The sequence below is a fragment of the Lepisosteus platostomus genome, chromosome 2, assembly GCF_059453375.1.
Source record: "Lepisosteus platostomus isolate fLepPlt1 chromosome 2, fLepPlt1.hap1, whole genome shotgun sequence".
Taxonomy (NCBI): Eukaryota; Metazoa; Chordata; class Actinopteri; order Semionotiformes; family Lepisosteidae; genus Lepisosteus; species Lepisosteus platostomus.
This window is the reverse complement of record NC_142612.1, coordinates 64,087,561-64,112,614: the sequence shown is the minus strand read 5'-3', so window position 1 is coordinate 64,112,614 and position 25,054 is coordinate 64,087,561. Positions and strand designations below refer to the sequence as shown.

Here is a 25,054-nt window from a genome sequence, read left to right as displayed (position 1 = left end):
CATGGTTTATTACTGTGATATCCCTGTGCTATGCCATACACACTGCTGTATAAGTAAAACTGCTGCTATGTGCTATATGTGCTCATGGTGGGCCTGTGTTCTGATGTTTCCCTGTTTTGTTTTCTAAACTGGCTCTTGCTGAGCTCCGGGAGATGGTGATGCACATGGGATCAACATTGCAAAGAAGGAGCTGCTTCATGCAAATAGGAAAACAGTGCACATCTGAAAAGCTGAATGACAAGTTAATTCATCTGTGAGGGGGGAGAAGAGACAAATGAGAAATTAACACAAATGGCAATCATGTTGTAAATCTCCATTCATCTTAGACTACAAGCCAGGAACTGGAGAACACTGGAGCGCAGAGTCAGCGCGTCTTTCTCGAACTGCCCAATAGGCAGAGAGCTTCAGGGAAGCTTCTGTTTCTTTTTTAACATCTGTCAAAGGCTTCAGTTTCAAGAAGGGAGTGGAGGGGAGGGGAGGGAAAAATATTAACGGGCACACTGGTGACTAATTGCAAAAGATGTACAGTAGGTATACAATGGTGATAAATGTCCATTGTTGGTTTCTCTCAATTGCAAAAATACGTTTAAAAGAGAAAAAGCCCTGTGTGCAAACTAAGAAAACAGCCCTTAACTTACCTACCTATGCCATCCTTTACTACCAAAATAGAAATGTTCCTAAGTTTGTGTCACTGAAGGATTTCAGTGACAAGGTTGCTGCTGGAAGAGGTGTTAGTGGGGCCAGCAGGGGGCACTCACCCTGTGGTCTGTGTGGGTCTTAATGCCCCAGTATAGTGACGGGGACACTATACTGTAAACAGGCGCCTTCCTTCGGATGAGACATAAAACCGAGGTCCTGACTCTCTGTGGTCATTAAAAATCCCAGGGCATTTCTCGAAAAGAGTAGGGGTGTAACCCCGGCGTCCTGGCCAAATTTCCCATGGCCCTTACCAATCATGGCCTCCTAATAATCCCCCTCTATGAATTGGCTACATTACTCTGCTCTCCTTCCCACTGATACTGTAGCTGATGTGTAGTGAGCGTTCTGGCGCACTATGGCTGCCGTCGCATCATCCAGGTGGATGCTGCACATTGGTGGTGGTGGAGGGGAGTCCCCATTACCTGTAAAGCGCTTTGAGTGGAGTGTCCAGAAAAGCGCTATATAAGTATAAGCAATTATTATTATTATTATTATTATTATTATTATTATTATTATTCTTGTGTGAGAATTGCATATTTTCTCTGTCTGAGGGAGATTTTCAGTTGGTCATTTACAATATTCAAGAAGATTAATTTTCAAGAGTTTTTACGAATGGATTGAATTGTTTTAGTTTCCTATTTTTGGTTTGAGCAAAGATTTTTGTTTTTTCTGGTGAATGGAGAGCTTTAGCGAGAGAATGCAAAATTGCTCAGTTTAAACCCCAGCTAGGGTTAGGGTTAGGACTCTCATAGTACTTAGGCATTTTTTAACCTTGTAGCTGTATTTGAGGACCAGTGTACACTTGGGGAAAGGTCATATTTTTCACTGAAATGTATTTGTATTTTTCAGATAGATATGGCTCCTTACACGGTATAGCAGAATTCAGGAAATGTACTTCAAAACTGAGTGAAATTAAAACTGTTAGGAAAACAGATTGTATTGAGTAAACTCTCTGTTTTGTCAAATAAAGTGGAAATAGAGGAAAATACGGAGTGAAATTGGGATGGTTCTTCCAACCCTAACCCTAGTCTGGCCTGAAATGCATGCTTATTTAAATACCATCGTAATCACATTTTTCAAGGGAATTAAATTTTTTCTCTAGAAGGTACAATATTCAAGAAGATTAATTTTCAAGAATTTTTTTGAAGGGATTGAATTTTTAGTTTCCTATTTTTGGTTTGAGCAAAGATTTTAGAATTTTCTGGTGAAGGGTGGGGTTTAGCGAGAGAATGCAAAATTGCTCAGTTTAAACCCCAGCTAGGGTTGGGGTTAGGACTCTAATAGTATTTAGGCTTTTTTTAACCTTGTAGCTATATTTGAGGACTGGAGTTAACTTGAGGAAAGATTATACTTTCCACTGAAATGAATTTTGATTTTTCAGATAGAATTGGCTCCTTACATGGTGAAGAATCAAACATTTATTTCTCTTATTTCACTAATTTGCTTTTACTGTGTAAATAATTTACTAACATCATTTTACTAACTATCCTGCTAGAATAATGGAAAATCACTAACTGCAACTTAAGTGTGTGCCGGCTACGCGCCTGAAACATGAAGGGCAGAGCCACATCCGGGCAGCCTGAGCAGAACTGAGTGCGTCTGATATCTGCTTAAGACATAATTAACAAAATCTAGAAGTACATACTGTCTGCTTAAACAATAAATTAAGAAACCCAATAATATTCTTACAGTTTATCACGTACCAAGGCTAGCAGCCTTAGCTTTACACCATACAGTATATGCCATGGAATTGTACTGGAACTGTTCTGGGTGGGCTTTCTGTTTGTGATTTTGTATAAAAAGCATCCGTTTGTATCAACAAATTGAGTCAGTGCTTCATCGGCTTTGGCTTCCGTATGTATACGTAGTAAAGGTAATGTCTGCTTCATACACACCTGGATCATGTCTCCTTTGTTGGACACAGCAATGGTATAGCAATTTAAGAAATGTGTATCAAAACTAAGTGAAATTAAAAAATGTTAGGAAAAGGCATTGTATTGAATGAAGTCTCTTAATTTTGTCATTTAAAGTGGAATTTGAGGAAAACATGGTGTCAAATTAGGATGGGTGTTCCAACCCTAACTCTAGTCAGGCCTGAAAAGTACTGTATGCTCCTTTACAGTTGCAGCCATTTAAAATGCACGAACTATGCTGCGGTAAAACACAGTAGGCGTGGCGTGTTACAACGCGTCTCAACGTGTCACACCGCATCGCACAGCAGTTATAATAATAGTATCCGGATTCACCTTGTAGAACTGCCAGGTGGAGCTAATAAATCTTAACCTCTCATATACAGCATTTGAGCTGTTGGCAGAAAATGCCCGGTTTCCAGTCCCGGTCACTGCTGAAGGACAATCTTTTTCCAATTAAGAATTTAAGTTGAATGCTTTTTAGACTTAATAATTTTAAACTGTGTATTCCAGCATGTTAATCATTAAACATTAAAAAGTTAGTATATTTTATAAAAGCAAGATTGCTCAGTTAGACAAAAGTACACAACCTTCCACCTTCATCATTCATCATTAATATAGGAACATAAACATATTAAGTAAACTGTATATGGCTGGTATTGGTAGTTTAAATAAAAAATACACACCAGTATTCCACTTTCTTCCTAAACATTTTAAGCATTTCTTACGAGATTTTAAACGAGAGCAAGTATTCATAGAAAAGGTTAAACCATTATAGCGTTTTATAAAGCGTAGAAACTTAATATAGTCAGAATGAGCACATCAAAACTTTCCCAAAGTCACAGTTAAAAACTTTGATACGTAAAATGTTTATGAAGATGGTGGAATACAGTTGTGTATTTTAACTTTAAGCTAACACTCCCAGCCATATACTGTATGTATAATATATTTAGATTAAAAAATAATATAGTTTATGACAGACATTATGCTTCTGTTTTCCCTTTAGTTGTAAAATTTCCCTTTAGTTGTAAAATTCCACACACAAACAAACAGTAGAGAAACAGAATAAATTAAGAAATCATTTCACTAACATCTAACGGAACACAAGGGCCACCTCGATAGTCTTTGGCCAGTGAATTACAATGCAATGTGCCGTGTTACTTCCAACGTATTTGGAAGAAATACTGGGTGGCTGCACCTGTAGGTCATCTTATTCTGATGATTGGTAACACCTGTTAATGAACTCAGCAGGTGCTCTGTTCAATTTACAGAGCTCTGGTCTTTGAAGGCTGAAGGGAACTCAGGTTGTGGTCCCAAATGATCCCTAAATTATTTATTGATTTCTTAGGCTATCAAATCACAGTTATTATTCTGAGCTTTTAGAAATCTGCGGGCGCTTTCTTTTTCTCTCTCTCTCATTCTTCAGGAATGGCTATACATTAGTCATCACACAGCATACAGAAGTTTGAGTCTTTTCAAGTTGCACATGAGGTAAGCACAAAATGGTCTTCGGTGTGCCTCTAAAGAAATTGAGAAGTATTAGCAGTGTTTGAAGGACATGCCTTGCAATAATCACAATATACAGATTATTGTGGTTAATGTGGTCTCAGTGCTAATGTTCTTATCTTACTGAGCAGGTCTTACAGGGGCATTAAAGGAAATGAATTCAATATTTTAATCCTTGATTTTCATAAGTAAAAGTCAAAGGCATGGAAATGTGTAAAAACAAATTTATCAGAATTAAGAACTTAATCTCAGCAATTAACCTTGAGATCTCTGGTTTTGTGGAAGTACGTGCTGTACACAGTCATTTGTATTTGCTTGACAAGTTGAATCTGCTTTGCACATGTGTTTTATCTTCTATTGAACTTCAATTCTCTCACTTTCTCTTTGTCTATTCCTTTTCTCTGATCAATCTTATTATATTTTTAGCTGCTATGCATCATAGTTTTCACTTAGTCTCTCAAGCTCTGCTATAAGTCACCATGTGGGAGGTCACACAGGCTGTAGGTCAGGATAATAACATAGGTGTAAAAGCACAAGGAAAAGAAAAGAAAGAAATAAACAGGTGACATTAGGTTTCAAATTTAGAGAAGGAACTTTGTTGGATTTGCTGACTGCTGGGAATTGTGGGTGTACAGTAGGTAAACCTAGTCTACCTGAGAACACCGGTGGGTATAGTATCTGATTCGAAGTGTTAGACTTAATGGAATTTGTTTGGATAATAAGCAGTTGGATTAATGTGGACCTGTGGGGGAACCTAGCCATCGAGGAACATTAAGTAGCAAAGAAAAACTGAAGGATCGTGGTAAGGATCCGCTCCTTTAAAATCCACTTTTTGTTGATTCTGTCAGTATTACCAGTCTGACTGTTGCTTGTAACACTTATCATTCTGAAACACTCAACATATCTGCTCTCGTTAGGTTTTCTCGTTAGGTTCCTAGGGCTTTAGGTTATACAGGAGTGGAAGAAGGGCTTGTAACATCTGTTCCCCTCCCCAGGGACCTGTGAGCGAGCATGTTTTCAAAACAGATGTGCAGTTCAGGCAGTGTTCCAGCATGGTTTCTTATCAGCAGCCAGTAACAATACAGCAGCCAACAACAATACAGACACGCACGGTGAGTTCAAAATACAGAGGTCTACTTTGACAAAGAAGACAAGGCCAGCTTGATCTGGCACGGCTATTAGAAATAATAGAAGACATCAATAGAATCAGAAAGTGTTTGTTTTCAAAGTGACAAACATTGTGTTTTTTTCAATGTCCCCCCACACAGCTAATAAGGTGATACAGACAGACTTACACAAAACGTCTGCAGGATCTGCTGTATGCTAGATTGAACAAGATCCGTGGGGCTTGTGGCCTTCAGCTGTACTCCACCATCAGACCCTTACATGCGCAATGAAAAGGCTTATTAATGGCCAGCAGTATTTCAGTCACGTTCATCATTGTTAGGCCAGACATTTACAAGCACATGGAGCTATACTGTAACAGGTGTGTAGTGTGTAACTATTCGCAAGAAAATCAGCAGCAATTGAAAACAGGGATGTTTAGGTACAAATTCCAATTGAGTAAAGTCATTTCTCTCAGGCTGTTACCTGTCATCTATGTGTGGTAAAAAGTGCCCCTTGCAGGTCAGGGGTGTCTTCCAGCAATAAAATCCTTTATTTAATTAGGGCAACTTCTACGCTAAATGGATAGTAAAACCCAAGAATAACAAGTTAGGATTGATACAATATAATGTAGTAACAAAGTTGGTTACAAACTGAATCACAGTGCCTTTAAGTATTCACAGCACATATTATATATTACTAGTATGTACAAGTACGGTACAGTATGTTAATATTTCAATAGTCAGCCTCAATGACTGGATAATGTTCACCCAGTACATAATATCTCCATTTGTAATTATAATTGCTGTTCACTGCAAAATATCTCTTAAGTCTTAAGCATTTGTGGATGAAAGCCTACGAATCTCCACATTTTTTATATTATACGGATGCTTGTGTTTAGTGTCAAACACATTGCTTCTAACAGGGGTGAACAGCAAAATTACAGTGAAACTGTGTTTCATTTCCTTGAAAGAAATGTGAATCTTTAATTGCTCAGCTTTAAAGTTTTTAGAAGCCATATTAGCATCAATGAAGTTAATCGACAGCTGGAGTTACAGCATAGTCCAGCAGATCTGCTTTAGGTAGTGAGGAGAATGAGAGTGATGTCATCTGTCTTGTCTGATCACAGTGATAGGTACAGCTTCCAGAATCTTTTGACATCATTATAAAGCTTTGCAGGCTCCCTATGGCAGTACAACACTTTTTTTCATTTTTTCCACTTTGATCTAACTCATCTGACAGACAAGGTCTGGTGATGTTTTTTAGAGAACTCATCATAGTCAATGCCACACACATGCATTACTAATGAAGCCTTTATTTACAAACATTTAAAAAAGAGAAAAAAGTAAAATCTGACTTCTGTGAAAATTAATTTCAGGAGGCTCCTGAGTGACTCAACCTGTAAAGACCTAATAAGACAGAGAACAGGATTCAGTCTAGGTACAGGTCACTGGCCAAACACAGCTGGGACATCCAAAGGACAACTAACAATTGTCTGAGTAATGCCAGGGTTGGAGAGTTTGAAAGTAGGCCAGATTTTTCTCTGCTTGCTACATAGTAGTGCCCCCCTGTGGCTGTCCAGCTGCTGGTAAACTTGAAGCGTTAGCAGCGAGACTTGCGTGAATTATCCATTTAAAGCAAAAACAAGCAAATGTTCTGAAAGAAAGTGAGATGTTGTTCTTGCCTTTTCCATATGACACGAATATTAACAGCCTTCTTGTTACTGGAAGCTGAGATGAGGCACAAGACAAAAAAAAAAGTTCTTTTATAAAAGCAAGAAATTTATGAGTTCCATTCAAGAGCTCTTGCTGCATGCCAAGTCTTTGAGGAGGAACAGTCTTTGAGGTGAAGGCCTTTTTTTGTCTTCCACTGTTGGTACAGGAAAGGAAAGGAGAGTTCCCAAAGATGCTTTTTACACATATATAATTTTTAGTTATATAATACATAGTGGAAAAGCATTATCTTTATTTTACAAGTAGACATAGACAAACTGTAGTTTGTATTATTTAAACTGATTTTGTTTGGGTTACTTCCAATTAACAGTACTATTTACTTATAAACTGTGTTAGCTAAATGTGTTGGTTTGAAACTGGTAGGGAAGCACCCAAGATCCCCCTAATGACCAGCCAGCACTGCAGGCAAAACATTTGTCTACACCTCCATCCAAAGCCCTCATGGGACTGCTTCTCACATGCCAGATTAAGTTGTGCTGTCCACTTCATAAGTAGGATAAGAAGAGATGGGGAACCTTCTGTTGAAGGACAAGCTAGTGATAAGTACCAGTCTTTGGCCATTGGCTCTGGCCAAACCTCTCTGGTTAATAGTTGTCACTGTCCTGCTGAATGCCTCCAGCCTTTAAGGACGTATGAGTCATAGGAGATGCAGTAATTCAAGATAACGCTAGCTTATGTTTTTATTCCATATAAAACTAATGCATGCTGCTTAGTGAAAATTTAGCAGACGTCTTTCATTTCATTTTTGCTAAATCCACTTTTTAAACAATGAACAACCATCTAAAGTAATATAAAGTATATATTTTGATTTAGAGGCAAGGTGAAAAACCTGTCCTATCTCAAATTGTCTGATTGTGTTGGAAAACCTAGCCTCCTTTTCCAGGAAGGACAGTTGGTATTTAAGGAATGGATCTGCTTTGGACTTCCAACAGAGTTTGCAAACAGTAACTGGGCATGAACTGGATACTAGCTTATACAGAGGTGTGGCCCTGCCTGTGGTTCCATAAATGTACAGGGAATGAGTCATGTCGAGCTGTCATGCTCTGCCACTGGCACTAGGTGGTTGTGGTCTCATTGTCAGGCTGACACTCAATGTAGGCATCATACTCTTCTCCATCGGAAATTGCGACCCCATTGCTGGGTGGGGTCTCGCACACCGTGCTGCGCAGAGTTACCCGTGTGACGCTGAGGGAATACTTCCTGGTTCCTGGCTGATGAGCCTGCCGGCACATGACCTCCTTGAACATTTCACGGAACCGTGTGGACATGAGGTTGTAGAGGATGGGGTTGACGGCGGAGCTGAGGTAGAAGAAGACTCCAGAGATAATGTGCACGCACTGGTAGAGGTGATGCATGAAACTTGTCCAGTGGTTGATGAAGCTCCACATCAGCCGGTCAGTGTGGAAGGGGGCCCAGCAGATTGCGAACACCACCACCAGCACAACTACAGAGAAACACAGAAGGGGCAGTTAATGTAGAGTCACTTTAAGGTCTTCATGGGGGACTGTGCACATAAATTAACTCTAACTCAACTGGCCCACTGTAGGACCACTCTACAGTGACCCTGCAGCTCCTGAATTATCAGCTCTAATCCTGATGACAACACTACCTCTTGTCAATCCAGCTGGGATGGAGACTGAACAAATTACAGATGCTTAAATACTTCTGCAGTGTTTTAAAGCAGCACACCTACTCCACAGGGACTGCATTTATTTAGTCAGCACATTGTTTCAAAGGACACAACCCGGCCTTGTGAAAATTAGTTGCACTTCCAGGAAACAACTTCATAAAAGAATCATCTGTCTTTAAGGCTTTATCTTTTGAGAGAGTTGCCAGAACATCTATCAGTTGTTCACGGGTAGGAAGGGACTCCTTTGTTCTCACTGAAGGTAGTTCTGCAACTCATTCACTATTGGCACCTGAACTAAACAGCAGATTAGGAGGAAACATCCAAAATTACTGAGCCAGTTACAATAACGGGAGATACTTAGCTAAGACAGAAAGCTTGAACTGGAATTCAGCAGCAACAACAGAATTTCCACCTCTACTCATTCACACACTCCTGGGATCTATAATAACCAGAGCTTGGCAGCTTTTTAATGTCACTCCTGCAAGATGGCAGCTCCTGTAGTAAATTGCTTATTATCATTGTACAGAGGCTTTTGCTTGAAATGCCTGATTTAAAGGGAAGAGTGTCAACTTCTGTTCCACCTGCACCACTTTCAGCAGCTGCCTGGTTTTTCTCTGAGATCTCCAAAGCTCAGTAGTGCTAGACCTGGGAGATATGAAAGGTCCAGGCTTTAGTGTGGTATAGGTGCTTGCAGCTTGCAACAGGGTGATGTTGCTTAGAACTAAGCTAAGCAAATAAGTTCAGACATGCTGCTTGAGGTTTCATTATTCCATTCATCCATTTTCTATCTGCTTTATCCAATTCAGGGTCACCCACAACCTACGGAATCTTGGAAAGCAAAGGGTGCAAGGCGGCGTACACCCTGGATGGGATGCCAGTCCAAAAATATGAATCATCAAGGACAAGGTTGACAGAACAAGTTTCTATCTCATTGACCTCCATATGTCAATGAGGCTTTAATGTGGGCCTACTTAAAGTTAAACTGCTGGTTAAATTGTAGAAGCAGAGTGATCATACCCCTTCTTAATTAAGACAACTATCACTGAATGACAAGTATGGTCTTTTTCTGAAAAAGTCCCTTACAGAACAGGATTTGAAGGCAGAACCACCAGGAAAACAGAAGGAAAAAGGAGACGCTTACTACAACCCAAGAGTGAATGGAAACACTGTAGGTAAACTGTTAACAGCTGTGTAGCATGGCTCTAGTCTCAATTTCACTTTCCTTGCTGCACAGAGTCTCAGAGAGTTAGCAACATAATGCATTTAATGGGTAAGACACTGGCAATTTATGAGGGCAATTTATGTGCCCCTGATTTGTAGCCATTTACCCACTGTGGGTTTGTAATTAGGTCACAGACATGAATCCCCTGAGAAAATGAAATCCTGCCACATTATGTAATGACATGTGGCAGGAGAAGCCTTTCTTGCTGCTCCTGAGTTTGTTTCAATTAGCAGGCTACATGCTTAAGCTCTGAAAGTTTGCTGAATGTTTTGCAGAACTTGACAACCACAGTGCTAAAGAGGACCTGACTTTTGTCAATACAGTTGCTGGCATTACATGACAAAATGACATGATGGGTTTTTCATAAAGCATCAGCAAGGTCTGAAGCAATGAGTCAGTAATCGGTTTTCTATTTATTTGTGTGAATTGATTTGGGTCGGTGCAGATGCTCTCATTCATTATTGAGGCAGGAGGATTCCACTGCTTGTTCCCCTTCCTGGATTTAAAGGTGTGGTGTGTATGTGCCTCAGCTGCTGGAGAGAAAATACTTCATTGCTTTCTATTGTAACATGTCTCTCTCAAAAACCCAACAGAAATGTTCTGTAAATAAATGTCCAGGATGTCAAAGCATCATTTTGTAGGCATATTTTTATAGTTACAGAAATACATTTTCTCCTGGGTCCTATATACAGTTGGCTAGATCTTAGATGTGTCTGTGTTTATTACTCTTGTTCGCTTTTATGCGGATAAGTATTTCTGAAGGCATTTGCTGCATTACCTCCTTTGAGCAACCTAATTCTTCATTTCAGCTTCACTGGAAGGAAGTAATTGAACATGAATGAATTCATTGGGCTTCCATTTATTTACTCGATGTAATGTTACACATTGCCAAAACAGAGATAAGGGCATTATAGAAAAAGGCTTGGATTTTAACAGACAACAGTGGCTCAACTGGTCAATTAAAACTCTCTCCACTCTGGGACTTGTCCTTAGGTGACTGTGACTAGGATACTCCATGTGCTTATGTACAGCTGGACAGGCAATGGCTGGTTTAGAGTAAGCCAGGATTACTTCCCTGTGCCATGCAGCAGCAACTCTTGTGACAAAGCAACACTGTAGCTAATGAGAAGTGTGAGGAGTTTAATTTAATTCAAACAAAATGACCTGAATATGTAAAACAAAGACAGCTTTCATAAACCACTGTCTGTGCATGAGTTTATACATTAATGTTCAGTATGGCTTTATCCCTAACTTTATCTTTTACTGTGAAAAAGAGTCTTCTGCAGTTCCAAGACACAATACAACTGAGCAAATGGGAAACAATGCAAAGTCACACATACAAAAACTCCTGACAAGGTCACACACAATTGCTCACATCATTGCTACAGTATCTTACACTGGCTGCATGTGCCTGTTAATCTTAATATCTTTAAAATGCTTAGGTTCTAGGCTCTGCATATTAGGACTCCTCATTGGTACCATTTAACTTCCCTTACCACCATGTGATCCTTGCTAAGAGACCTGGTTTACCACAGTACAGTAATGTGCTTCTATTGTTTGTTTTCATGTTGACAGAGCTTGGCCCAGAGCTCTCAGACACCATCGCAAAGGAAATCAGGCAAGTCAAAAACATGGTGGGTAATGTAGAAAATAGCTCCGTGAAGGCGGCCCCCCAACGAACAGCACAAACGATGAAACTCACATCATTTGTTAGTGCTGCTTTCGTTTCCGGGATATAGCGCCTTGTTTTTTCGGGGTCATAACATCACTCAGCTCCCCTACAACACTGTAGTGGACCTGAAGCGGTATCATTCATTAGTGCTGTATTTGTGACTGTTTGTGCCATTGAAAGTAGCTTCCCAGCTGCTTTAGTTCTCGAGATATAACGGCTTCTTTTTCGGGGGGTGACCTTACCAAGCCCCCCTACAACTGAGCTGGGTTCGTTGCCGAGATACAGCACTTCTTTTTTGGAGTGATCATGTGACCACGCACGGTGCCTTTGACCTGCTTGTTAAAGCCTTTTTAAGAACATGCAATTGTTTTCTAATCTTTGCTTTTTAAAAGGCTGAACCCTCAATTCTTCTAAATAGGGTATGACATTGGAAACAAATTTAATTTTCCTATTCACACAAATGCACAGAAGATACTGGCATTAAATGCAAAATCAATCGCTGCCCACCCTCCGGGCAGAGAAAAAATTGCAGACACTGTTATTCTCGCACTGATAATAGAGTGCTTGAATTTAACAGAGGGGGTCTCTGGAGGTCAAAGTCGCCGTGCATGGTCACGTGATCACCCCAAAAAAGAAGGTAATCTCGGGAATTAAACCACCTGGGAAGCTACTTTCACCTGGCACAAACCGGCACAAATGCAGCACTACAAATAAGTCCAGTTCAGTTCCCCTACAGTGTTTAAGGGGAGGTGAGTGACATCACGACCCCGAATAAACAAAGGACTATATCTTGGAAAGGAAAGCAGTACTAGAGCTAATTTCAACAACAGAAACCAGCACAAAGGCAGCACTAAGACAATGAGGTGGGTTTAATCGTGTGTGCTGTTTGTAGGTGCTCAACTTCACGGAGCTGTAGAAAATCTAGAATTAATCTAAAACTTTTTTTAGAATTGTTTTTACAAAATTAAAAAATAGAATGGATTTTTAAAAACTTTTATCTACAGTATGTTTCATTTTCACTTGCAGCTTTGCGATTTTAATTTTATTGTGAAATGCCTTTATGTATTTTGGGATGGTTGCGTTCAAGGTTTCTCATCATTTTCATGATGTAATCAGTTTCATTCAAACTCCTGAACTCAATCATAGATTCAGTTTTTTGAGAAGTTTCTCTTATGACAGTGGAATATTTTGTCCTCTGTTTATTTAATATTTTACATTTTCTGCCATTTATTAATTTTAAGTAAAAGCACTACACTGCAAGGCATTGCGGGAAAAAAAGATATCTGCTGATTTTAAGGAGTGTCTCTAACTTCAAAATAAAAGGTGATATTGAAAAAAAGTTGCTGAAGGATTGCATTTTCCCAGGATCTGGTGGAAATGTGTTTTTCCTGGTTCCAGGTAGACTGTGCTGATCCTAGCCCTGGAACCAGGTAGCATCTGATAGATCTGACATTTACCCTCCAGGGCCCCTATTTCCCTAAAAGCATCAGGAAGACCACATACTGTATGAAAGGATGCTACTCTGTCCCCACTGTATTTAGTGGTGGTTCAGTCAAAGCAAATTTAATCAAGCAGTTTCTCAGAAAGTTATAAGTGAATCACTGTAGGAAATTACAGCATTCTCCCCACACTTCCCTCTGTGAACAGACATCATTCAGAGCCCATCATGCTTTCACTTGTATTTCCAGAGGACACTTTTAACAATCCGTCATATCCAGCCTCCTCCTCAGTGGATGTAATTGATAGGTAAATCCTTCTAAATCAAATTTGAAAGACAGTGGTTACGTAAATGCGCAGGGTCACCATCAGCACTAATTTACTTGTACAGGACTGAGTATATTAAAGAGTCTAACTGTCAACCCTACTCCTAACATGGTACTGTAATCTGATTTGAGGAAATTACATTTCTTCGTCATTTGTAGCTGTAACAATTCCTGTTTTAGACAGGTATGGAAAGGTGGTAATGGATTAGTTTGCCAATTTGTGTGAAGAATGAATGCACTGTTGTGAAGAACATTCTGCTAGTGTAATGTGGTCCTCCATTTGTTTCAGACAGTCACTAGGACATAGGGAAACAAGCTGTAAGGGCATGAGGCTCTGCTGTTGCAGTCTACTTGAGAAACAGCTTTTTTGACGTACTTCTCTGCAGTTGCTTGGCTTGATGCTTGATTGCCTTCCTATCCCATTATCTCTCTCCTCCAGCCTTCTGTTGAGCATTGACATCTACAATAGACAGCTTTTGCATACTGATTCTACTGTATAACCTTTAGGCTGATTGGAGAAAAGAGAATACAATAATAACTTCAAAGTTATAAGATGTCCAGTTAATTTTTATACACCTTTTGTACTCCAGTGTCTGAAGACATTCTCAATTTTCCAGCAGTGATACAGGTGTGCTCAGCAAGAAAAACAACCAGAGATTCATACAGCAGGCACATTTTTTCTCCCTCTCTTCTTAGTCATTCACAAAGAGCTGAATTAGGGTATCATGAAATATTTTTTTCAATAATTTTTGGAGTAACATTCTATATTTAAGAATAAATAGCAGGGTTTTGAAGTGGCTGCATAATATATCATGATGCTAAAGCTGCTTTAGTATCCTGCCTATATTTTTGATTGCCATTGATAGCTTCCAAATGATTATTTCACCTCAGATAGAAAGTGCATAGTGCACTCATTTTTGACATGTCATCTTGATTTTGGTGGGTGTGTCCTTGAGGCTGCTTTTTGTTTAAGCTCCTGGAGAAATGCCATTTGTACTGGTTATTTCTGCAGCATCAATGTGTGTAGAGAATTACATTGAAGGCAGGCTGACATCTTAAAACTTGTGAATTTAAATACCTGTCAGGATGTGTAAAGTGAAAAGAAAAATGACAAGTGAATTGCATAGACAGTTCAGATCCTTATTTTGTGAACATCTTCCTGTGTCAACAAAACGGTAGAGGTCTTCCTTGTCAACTGCAAGAGTTACATTCCTGAAAGTCTCCATAGTTTCCAAAACTGCTGTTGGTAAATACTTGAAAATAGGGTTTAGATTTCCCACAGTCTGTGTCTATGGCTAACATAGCTTGCAGATTTCTCTATTAAAAATTATAAATATAATAATGTGAATTTAAAATCAACATATAAAGGTAATAAGATAGTAATAAGAATAGTAAAACTGAATGTTATTTATCTTGAATCCTGACACTTAAAAAATAACCAGAGTTACATAATGGGGCACTCAGATTAAATATCCATGTTAATATGAAAAATCCAAAACCGAATGCCTAGCTGGGCAGAGAGACATGTGTTCGCAAGGGAGATCAGTGTGAATAGCAAGGCAACAACAAGAGTCATGAGCTGGTGGAACAACCGGGCACTAAAGTTTCCATGTATGAACTGTGTATGAGATGGGGATTTCCTGTGGTTGAGACGGTGCTCAATATGGAAACAGTGTGTGAGTAAACAAAACCACAGTTGGATGAAACGGTAAGTGTGGGTGTGTGGAAGAGTATGTGCGTTTGGAGAAAACTCACAAAGCATCTTGGTGACCTGCCTTCTCCTGGCCTTCTGCTGCTGGATGCGGATGTTGTGGTAGCTGTCCCTGCCAAGGCCGGACTTGGCCTCGAGGACCTGCAGCATCTTCTCGCGCTTGAGCTGCAGGCCAATAAGCAGGTACAGCACGCTGATAGTCAACATGGGCAGAACGAAGAACAGCAGAGTCGTGATCTGGATGATCAGATTGTACATCCAGCGGGGCTTCACCAGCGTGCAGATAGCCGACTCTTGGATCTGGCAGCCAGTGGCAGACACCAGGTAGAAGACGTCGTGCAGGCTGGTGTTGGGGATTGCGCAGAGCACTGACACTGCCCACACGGTCACAATGACGCGCTTGGCATGGGTACGGGTCACCACGTACTTAGCCTTGAGAGGATGCACCACAGCAATGTAGCGCTCCACGCTCAGGGCTGTCACATTCAAGATAGATGCAAAGCACACCGTCTCAAAGAGGAAGGTTTTGAAATAGCAACCCCCCTTGCCAAACAGGAAGGGGTAGTTGCTCCACATCTCATACAGCTCCAGTGGCATACCCAAAAGCAACACCAGCAGGTCAGACACAGCCAGACTGAAGAGATAATAGTTAGTGGGCGTCCTCATCACTTTGTTACGGGCGATCACGGTACAGGTCAGCGCATTACCCACTGCTCCCACCACGAAGATCATGAGATAAGTGATGCAGACAGGCAGAAAGACGGAGGAGCGGCGGGGCCCCAGGTATTTCTCCAGCAGCTCCTCCTGGCTCAGACACAGGTCCTCCATTTGCTGACTCCAGTTGCCTAGGAAGCTGTTGTTGTAAGGCAGGCCTGTGCTACACACCAGCTGGCTACTTGATGGATGCAGAAGGTCCTGTGTGGAGCAGTTGTGCCTGGCCATAATCACAGATGGAGACAAGTACCTGCAATTGATGGAGACAAAACAAATGTAAAGAAGGGGAGGAAAAGTGCTGTATAAATGCAATTAATTAAAGGAGCACCATTCACTCGAATTGCAAGCAATCTCTTAGTCATTCTTTCTAAACAAGTCTGGGAATTATTGCAGTTCTGGAGATTTCTGAATTGGGTTTACTATGGAGCATACAAATGGCCATAATGCACAATATTTGGAGATGTTGAGTTTTAGTATATGCTACGTTTTGAAGGAGATATTAGAATGGATTTGTTTTATTTAGGAACAGGATCACCAATCAAAAAAAGATAAAAGAAATTCATATATGATTGGACCTTTAGACCTGATGCAGTCAAAGGTCTGGTTTACAGCAGGTTCCCGCACTGCAGAGTTCTATACATATGAATGAATACAGAAAAGTCTACAGGAATAAATATGAGGAATGGAGAAGGAGAGAATGAGTGAAATAATAGAAGCTAAGTAAGAAGTCAAGGTGAGAAACTAAAACTAAGGAGATAGAAAAGAAGACAATGAACAGCACAGGGGAGATATAAAGAAAGTATCTTTCCAGTGCTCTTTCTCTTACTGTGAACTCCTGCTGCTAATGTGAGCTGTTTAGTGCTGGTGTCTGAGAGCTTTGCTTCATTTAACTAAATTGTTCTAGCTCAATGATGGTCAGCAGTTTTTGAATAGATGATGTATTAAGTGCTGTTAGAAACAAAAAAAAGTGAAAGCAGCTTGAGATTCCAAATTAGCTGGAACTAAAATAGTCTGTTTCAGGCAGCACGCACTGGAGGACACCAGTGCCTCTCTACAGTCAAGCTGGGAGCTACAGGTATGTATCCCGTGGCTCTTATGATTTCCAAATTGTCGACTCCTATTGCAAATGCTAAATCTGATCAAAGATCTTAGTAGATGACGTGTCTCATGTACTCCCTGCTGAGCTCTTGCAGACTGCACGTGAATCCTTGAAAAAAAATCAAATTGCTAATAACTGCATTACATTCTATTCCAATCATAAGATCAAAAGAATCACCTGGACCTTTCATTCCCTATTCACTATTATGGATAACCAACATGTAATTCCTGTTCTTTATAGACTGCAGGGTTTCTAATTTGAGGTTTGACTCAGAATGACCTTACACATAACACTGAAAAACCCCTTGCCTCTAACCACGAAATCATAGTAAAGGGAAAAGTGGTATGGCAAAGCATACTTCATATATGTGTGGCAGGGCAGGCACAGAGCTGAACCTCCTGCAAACTACTGCATGCTAACTATTAGGTTAATCACTGCAAAACCAAAAAAAAGATATTGTCATCTTGCCTTGAAGGTAAGGTGGTGGTGATGGAGCAGCAGGCAAGGAAACAATCAAGTTAAGATAATAAACGAAAGTGGAGCTGACCACACAAGGATTGTTTGATTCTCATCAAAAATGAAAGATGAGATGTCATTTTGGGGTTCAAAATCAGCGTTGTAGCCACGATGACATTGCCTGCCAGCAGCCATGTCACCCTGCAACTTACAATTGGCAGCCCACAGAAGCTAAGCAGGTGTGAGCCTGGTCAGTACCTGGATGAGAGACCTCCTGGGAAAAACTAAGGTTGCTGCTGGAAAAGGTGTTAGCGAGGCCAGCAGGGGGCGCTCATCCTGCGGTCCATGTGGGTCCTAATGCCCCAGTATAGTGATGAAGACACTATACTGTAAACAAGCGCCGTCTTTCAGATGAGATGTAAAACCAAGGTCCTGTCTCTCTGTGGTCATTAAAAATCCCAGGGTGTTTCTCAAAAAGAGTAGGAGTGTAACCCTGGCATCCTGTTTCCTATGCCTCCTAATAATCCCCCTTTATGAATTGCCTACATTACTTTGTTCTCCTCCCCCCCCCCTCTCCGACGGCAGGCGGAGTGACGCGCCGGTTGGAGTATTCTCGGTCGCATTTAATGGCAACGTCAGCTCAAAGATTTGGTTCAAACCACCCAATGGAGACGGACGTGCCGACAAGCAGACCCTGCTGATGCGGGATTAACGCTAGGATGAGAGAGAGCCACGATGACAGTGCCTGAGCTCCTGAACTGGAGTTTAACTAAACTGTGATGTTTATTAATTAAGTGAACAATAAACAGTACCTTCCAATCTTTCTAAAATATAAGCAATACACATAGTTACAAATGAACGAGGTGCGCAATTTGCAGGCCCAGTGCAAAATAAGAGAAGAAGATTATGCCAATTTTTTTTTTCGGATTTCCTATTTAATCATGACATTGCCTTAGCCTTCAGTTGAATTGTCTACCTGTATTTTCCACTGTGCACAAGTCTGTATTATTCAGCCCCCAGCTCACCCTTTCCTGCTCTCTGAATTTATCAGCTGGCTTATTTGTTTTAAACAGATCATAAGTGTGTGGAAATGACTGGTGCTGAAATTGACTAGGTAGAGCACTTTACCTAGAGCACTGCTGCTCACATAATTTGTAAAACAGCAATGGGTTCAACAGCTTGAAAATTCCCATTACTGGCATGTTTTTGAAGTGAATTAATAAACAAATTGGTTAATAAGTTTCTTCTGTGAACAAACTGCACAGAAATGAATTCTCAGCCTGGAATCCATTAGCTTCTGCATCATAATGTTTGCTACATATGTATAAAGAAGTGTGTAAATGCCTCAGAACATATGGACGCACATATAGCCACTTGCCCTTTTTGCATTTTTCCTTTTCTTATATTGTTCAAAATTACATATGTGGCATCATAAAGTTACCAATGAAATAATCACAATTACCCTGTTTTGACAAAGGGTAGGGCATGATTAGGGCTGTGTTTACCTGTAGGCTGACTACGATGGTCTCTACTCCTGGGAAGAAGTCTAACAGGATTAGAAATTAAGTCACTGCTGGAACAAAATGACACCTAATAGTGACTTTCAAATCTTTAACTTGCCTTTGACAGAACAATTTCTTTTCCACAGTCAAACTGGAAAGGATAGGATACACCTCTTCATATTAGAGAAACATAATAAACACTTAATTCCTTAAGTATTGAGGTTATTTTAGCTGCTACAAGTATTGTTTTATAGCAACATTAGGTTTTCTCTTATTGTTATTTAACTACTCATATCTTTAACTTTTTGTCTCATTTTGCAATAAACACACAAGAAATGGAGAGGAAGACGATTACTAGTTATGCAGCTTCAACTAATTAAAATGATAATGAACTCCTGAAGTTCAGCCGTCTGTTCTAAATTGCATTGATTGTGATAAAACGGTGACTGCAGTCATGCCTCTTTAAAATTCAGATTGAATAATATTTCTCCAAAACATGCAGGAGTTTTGAATTTTGAACTTCTGGTTCTTTTTTTGAGATCAGCATTTTTAATTGAATTTTCATATATAGATTAATAAACAAAACACAAACAAGAACAAACATCAACCTTACTATCAACATGACAGGACCAACAGTCATGCAATTGTATTCGAAGCTCATGTAATACTAGTTTAATACATATGAATATGGAACACACAATATGTATTGTGTAACCAGAAGAACGTCTGGTCCTTTTTTATAGACTTCGGGGAGAAAAAGAAAAGAAATCAGCAACTTTCATGCTCAAAAACATTTCCGTAACATTTTTTAAATTTAGAAGTTGTCCACGGTCTTGCTGTCAGAGAAATATGTCTAAAGAGAGAATGTCAGTCTTATCCAATGCCCTGCCACTCATGTCTTTTCATTAATTAAACATGTGGAGTGTTTATAGAAATCACTTATGTCCGGCAATTGGTTCTAGGGCTTCACTGAGAGATTTAATCAGCAAATCAGATGAGTCATATCCCAAACAGTAAACTGGACAGAGTGCGTGTATTTCTGTCTCATCTACTTATTTTCTCTTTTTACAATCAATTAGCCAATATATCGCAGTGGCTCAAAAGAAGAAAGCAAAGTAAGAAACACTAAGAAACATGCCCTCACATTCAGTGCTCTGTATTTATTGTTGTAAGATATTGTAAAGTAAAAAATATAAGAAGATGCATCATACTTCAATGATCATGGCCAAGAACCCATGGTTGTCACCTGGTGACACACTGGGGGACTGCCCTGAAGCACGGCTTGCTCACTAGGAGGTTTTTCTGTGCGCTGCATAAGGGACTGTACAAACTGATCTCTTCGCTTATGTGAAAGTGGTACAATAGTCTGAATTTCTAAGTTAATTAGCCAATCTTTAGCTAAAGAGAAGTTTACAGCTGCCCTCCCATCCATAAACCAAAAGGATTGATAAAATTCAGGTAGATTAGCAGCAGACATCTCACAACATTAAAGAGGTGGAGAACAAGAAAAAGTGTCTAAAATCCTATCTGGCAGATTAGATAGAAGACAGAGGTGGTTTGATTTGTGCATTGCTGACTTAAGAGAAAATTTGGAGATAAATGATCTGATCAATTCTGAACAAACTCTTTCCTAAAATGGCTACCCTTGTTGATTATTGCTAGTCAATTCTGAGAATTCTTGGATGATTGGGGGCTATGGCATACATAAGGACAGTCCTTGCAACTTCAATTTTAAACTGCTTTACTATATCCATAACAGTTGATCCTTCAGGCTGCCAGAATACTGGATGCACTGTCTTGGCATGATGGCACTTTCTTACCACACATACCGATTTGTGGGTACTTCTGGTTATATCTGGGTTGTACCTTCTACAACAAATAGTATTCAATATTGAAATTAATTTTTCTATAGGCTTCTTTGGTGTTTTGATGGGGGGTGAGGACGTTTCTCTGTATATGTATTTTTGGGCACTGTGCTGTAGGAAGTGCCATACTTTGAGACATTAAACTTGGGGCCCTCTCCTAGTGCTTTGGGATCCTCCAAGATGAAAAAGCTCTATATAAATACAATTAATTAATATTATTATATTATGGTCTTTTCTTTTGATTCCACTCTCTTCTTTAAAAAGGAAAGTGTACCATGTGCGTTATTCCTTTCTGCTAACGAGTGAAGAGCAGGGTGTTTTGCAGTTGTTCTTGCTGACACAGATTGTCTGGCACATCATGCCAGCTGTTCCAAGTGAAGACCCAGATGCACTCAGGGTGTTACTGGCTCACACCTACACGTGTCCTGTGACGGAGCCCTTTTGGGTATATGTGACTGATGAGCTCCCAAATGTGGTGGTGTTACCATGCCAGCCAGTGAACCTCACATACTGCAATTCTTGCTGAGTGACAACTTCTGTCAGTGCTCAGTCACAATATTAATTATTGATCTGATTTATCCCAGATCTAATTGCTGCCAAAAATCTGTTTTGGGGTGGGGAATGGAGACTGAGGTACCCTTGAACCATATTTTACTATAATGATTTGCATACATTGTTTAGGGAAGTTGTTATTGTTCACAAAAAGTGCATTATATTAGTATAAACGTTGTTCCTAAGCACAGAAGACTTTATTCTCAATTGTTTTAACAATCCCTTTTTTTTCTTTTCTTTCTGTTTCTAGTGAGTGCCCAATCTCCATTGCATTTTGTTTCTGTGTATTTTTCATAATTTGTTCAGCTGTTTTAATGTTATGTGTTTTAATTATTTCAATGCAAATTTGTTCACAAAAAATACATCCTGGCTTAATTCCATAAATAAGTGGAGTGAGTGGAACCCCTTCATCATGCTGGTGTAGAACAGTATAAATGTTCTGTGGAGAGTTGAAAATAATTCCTGTAAGAAATGTTTATAGTAAGTAATAAAAGACTTCTATATAACATACTTCATGTTAGCAGTACTGCAGTTCATAAACCGTAGGTGTGTGATGGATATCGGGCATCGTCGATGATGACAGCCTAGTAAAAAGCAGAGCAGAGCTCTTGTTTATGCTCCACAGACAGCACAACTGTTGTTTATCTTTTTCATCTCCATGTCTTTGAGTTTTTGTGTGATCGCAAAATCTTATCTGTGAAATAAGACATACTTTATTCATTCATTTTAAGGGGTGATTTTTTGACATTTTCAATAAATGCTTTCTTTCATTCCCACTCTCCTGACCTAATTCATTTGCAATGACAGGGCATTGTGAACTATAGCTCTGACATGACACCAGCTGACCAGGTTTCCCCATTCCCTGGACACGTTAAAATACTTGCGTGCGTTAAAATACTTTTGAGCACTCCTCCAGGAAATCTTAAAACTGTATTCATTAACATTTTGAGTGTCTTCGTGTTCTTGTGAACCTTTTTGCAAATGGGACTCAAAAGTAAAATGTAGAAGTAGAACAAACTGCATGTCCCAACAATAACTTGTCCACACATACAGTAGGTGGAAGACTTCCACATTCTGTGTTCATCCCTCAACTTCAGATTGGCAGCTGCACGATCCACAAGACATCAAAAACTCCAGCTGCCACAGTGATTGCCAATAAAAAAGATCTTTCCTCTTTGACTATTCATATTATAGAATTTACAGTATACTGTATGTGAATTATGCCTAGGCTGTCCAGGTAAATATGAATATATTGCATGAATCTGCTTGGGTAAAGAGTCTAATTGAGCAAGAAAGTGGTTTGTTGCTCTGTTGTATCTTGTTTTCCTCATGAACACACTATTCATTGTATTGAGATAGGCTTGACAGACATGGTGGGTATTCTAGGGCTCTGGGGCTAAGGATGTATGTGCTTGTGTTTTTCTGTCCCCCTCAGAGAGTGAGACCCCACATCCCTTTGTGGAGCTTACAGGAGTGGTAGCAGATAGGAATGAAGACTGCCAGCAAGTAGAAGAGCTGAAAACTGTAACAAATTCCTCATGTCTGGGTTTTATACCATATGGAAATAATCTGGAATTATCCATGGAACCACAAAATGTATAATACCAACACCATCCAGTAATATAGTAATATGAGATGTTTTGGAGAAGTGACCATAAACATAGAGAAAAAAAGTTGAATCTAAAAACGAACATTGTATTTTTCCCCCAGAGGTTGTGCACCTTTTCTTTCTTATTTTATTAACAATCGAGGGGCTGTTGCTTTGCACTCACAGCCACAGTATATAACCAGCCTTGTCAATAAAAGTGGAGATGCAAAAGGACTTTTAACGGTTCCAAGTTAAAATAATGACAATATTAACGGTCCTGTGCTGTATAACAATGTACAAAGTAACAATGTTTTTGCTAACAAGTAAATTAACAAATTACAGTTTACTGTAGGTGATGTAACAATGTTTACTTTTATAAGTTTGTTATTAATACAAATCTGGAGCCTAGTGTTAGTGGTAGACCAGTGGGTCATGACTAAATAATGTATTTACAATGCTTCCAATTATGTGTTTTTAATATCATATCAATGTAGAATAATAGCATATATTGTATACACACAGCAATTAAATATCAGTAGTCAGGTTTCTATATGCACACATTAACTATTTATTTCAATAACTGTGAATTGACCAAAGGAAAAATGCAGATATCCCTTTATCCCAGGGGAGGTGCACTGCAAGGTAACCCCTTGAAACTGCAATTACTGATGCCAGGCAGAGTGATTTTCCATATTGTCTTCTTGTTAAACAGAACATTGACTTGAATAAAAGTAAACCTTTTTAAGGCAAGAATTCTCTCTGCTGGTGCTGTGTAGTTTCAACTGTACAGTATGAGACAGCCTGAGGGAAAATCCCAAAGTTGCCATTTCTAAAAGATACAAGCCACTCTTGGCACTGGATGAAACTTAAGACTATCATGTATTGCATGTGTTAAATGTTAACAGTGGAATTAAAAAGAACAGAGTCAACGATTAATAATTCACTGCACACACTGATTCAGTGCATTGACTTTTAAAACAGGAAATAAACCTTTCTCCACTGATTTTAAGATGAAGCATTCTTTTATCATTCCTATAAGTAGCTGTTAAATTTTTGGTTGCCCTGTAAGTTTGATTTCTGTCTAGGTTGTGATTTTTGTTGCTTCTTATAGCTCCTGTGATAATATGAAAATGAAGAAATTCAAAGCCAGCCAGCTGCTGGCTCTTAGGTCCTTCTGATTGCATCACTGTTCCGTACTAAAGGTATCATCTCCACATCTGTGCCAGTGTAAATCAATAGAAGGTGAGCTTCAGTATGCAGCATTTGACATACTGTTGCTCATAAAACAAGAAATGGCTCAAATGGCTAGGCAGTTAGAGTCTTATTTTTACTCTTCAAGTATCTACAGAAAAATAACCTGACACACTTGATAGCATGTCGTCTGCATGGCTCAGAGTGTATTTGTGAAGAAAGAAACACAGTTTCTCACTGCGTAACCCCAGTGCAATACACTGGAGGGAGACTTGATGTCTGTGTTTAGGTTAGTCCAAATCACTTCACTCTGACCTATATCATCCTGTTAGCATATACAGTATATTTACAGTACACGTATCAACCACTTTTACCTTTACCACTACTGCAAAGTCACTTGTCTAGTTATCTGTGTAAGAATGATTCACTCCTGAGTTTAAAAATAAGTTTTTTTTTGGGAATGTAATTAAACAAATGATGCAACTGAAGAATGGAGCATGTATTAGATAGGTATACACAGATCATTCGATTAGAAACAAAATCTTAATAACTAGTCATTGAGACATCTGATCCAGTGTCACTAGGGCAGAGTTTTGCCCCGCAGCAAGGTCATGAATTCTAGATGGTGTACCAAACACTGCATCTCTTGTTCCCATACTCCCACTTCAGGTGCCCTCAGTCTGGAACGAGTGGACTTACCTCAAAGAGGATTGTGCCAACACAGTGCTCTCTGCTCTCCCTAGCTGCGTCCTGTTTGATCAAAAGCGACAACGATTTTATCGCAGTTTCAGGATCTTCTCCCCCTCCTTCTCTGTGCCATCTCAAAATCTTCTACCCATCTAAGCCCCAGCCTCTCACTCTCTCTATCTCTGCCTCCCTAACTCTGAGGCAGTAGCAAAAGTGCCTTGGAGTCTAACTCCACTCTAGGCTGGAGTGCCAGAGTGACTGCTTCTCCTGCTCTGCACGAGAGACTGAATGATGCTGAGAAGAACTGATCAGCTCTCCCTCCTGTGTTGCTCCCTGGCTGCGAGACAGGCTAAAGTGAGGTTCTCACTCTCAGTTTCTCCATTTCTATTTCCCTCTCTCTCTCTCTCTCTCTGTGACTGTGAAGACCACCTTTCTCTCTTCCTGACAGAT

The 25,054-nt window shown here is 39.7% G+C and overlaps 1 protein-coding gene and 1 long non-coding RNA gene across 3 annotated transcripts in view; one reads left to right on the top strand and one right to left on the bottom strand.

Moving 5' to 3' along the window:
• LOC148676756 (uncharacterized) overlaps window positions 1–10,102 on the top strand; it is a 15,809-nt gene extending 5,707 nt beyond the window's left edge. Inside the window, exons 1-3 of one of the 2 annotated variants that reach the window (XR_015928312.1) lie at window positions 3,994–4,100; window positions 5,111–5,227; window positions 9,389–10,102. This is a non-coding gene — a long non-coding RNA (uncharacterized LOC148676756). Of the gene's footprint in view, window positions 1–3,993; window positions 4,101–5,110; window positions 5,228–9,388 lie in introns of those variants that run through there. The other variant, XR_015928320.1, reaches the window with a different exon arrangement.
• nmur1a (neuromedin U receptor 1a) lies at window positions 6,619–25,054 on the bottom strand. Its single transcript, XM_088612455.1, has 3 exons — window positions 24,617–25,054; window positions 14,995–15,914; window positions 6,619–8,396 (listed from the first exon to the last, which is right to left on the bottom strand). The coding sequence occupies exons 2-3, from the start codon at window positions 15,890–15,892 to the stop codon at window positions 8,008–8,010; spliced, it is 1,287 nt and encodes a 428-aa protein (XP_088468581.1). The 5' UTR covers window positions 15,893–15,914; window positions 24,617–25,054; the 3' UTR covers window positions 6,619–8,007.

What these genes read in the sequence shown, in the direction of transcription:
- nmur1a (XM_088612455.1), bottom strand. Translation starts at nt 15,892, where the DNA reads ATGGCCAGGCACAACTGCTCCACACAGGACCTTCTGCATCCATCAAGT. An exon ending in GCAGGTCACCAAGATGCTTT is followed by an intron (nt 8,397 to 14,994) that starts GTGAGTTTTCTC and finishes GTTTCTCTGTAG; the next exon opens with TTGTGCTGGTGGTGGTGTTC.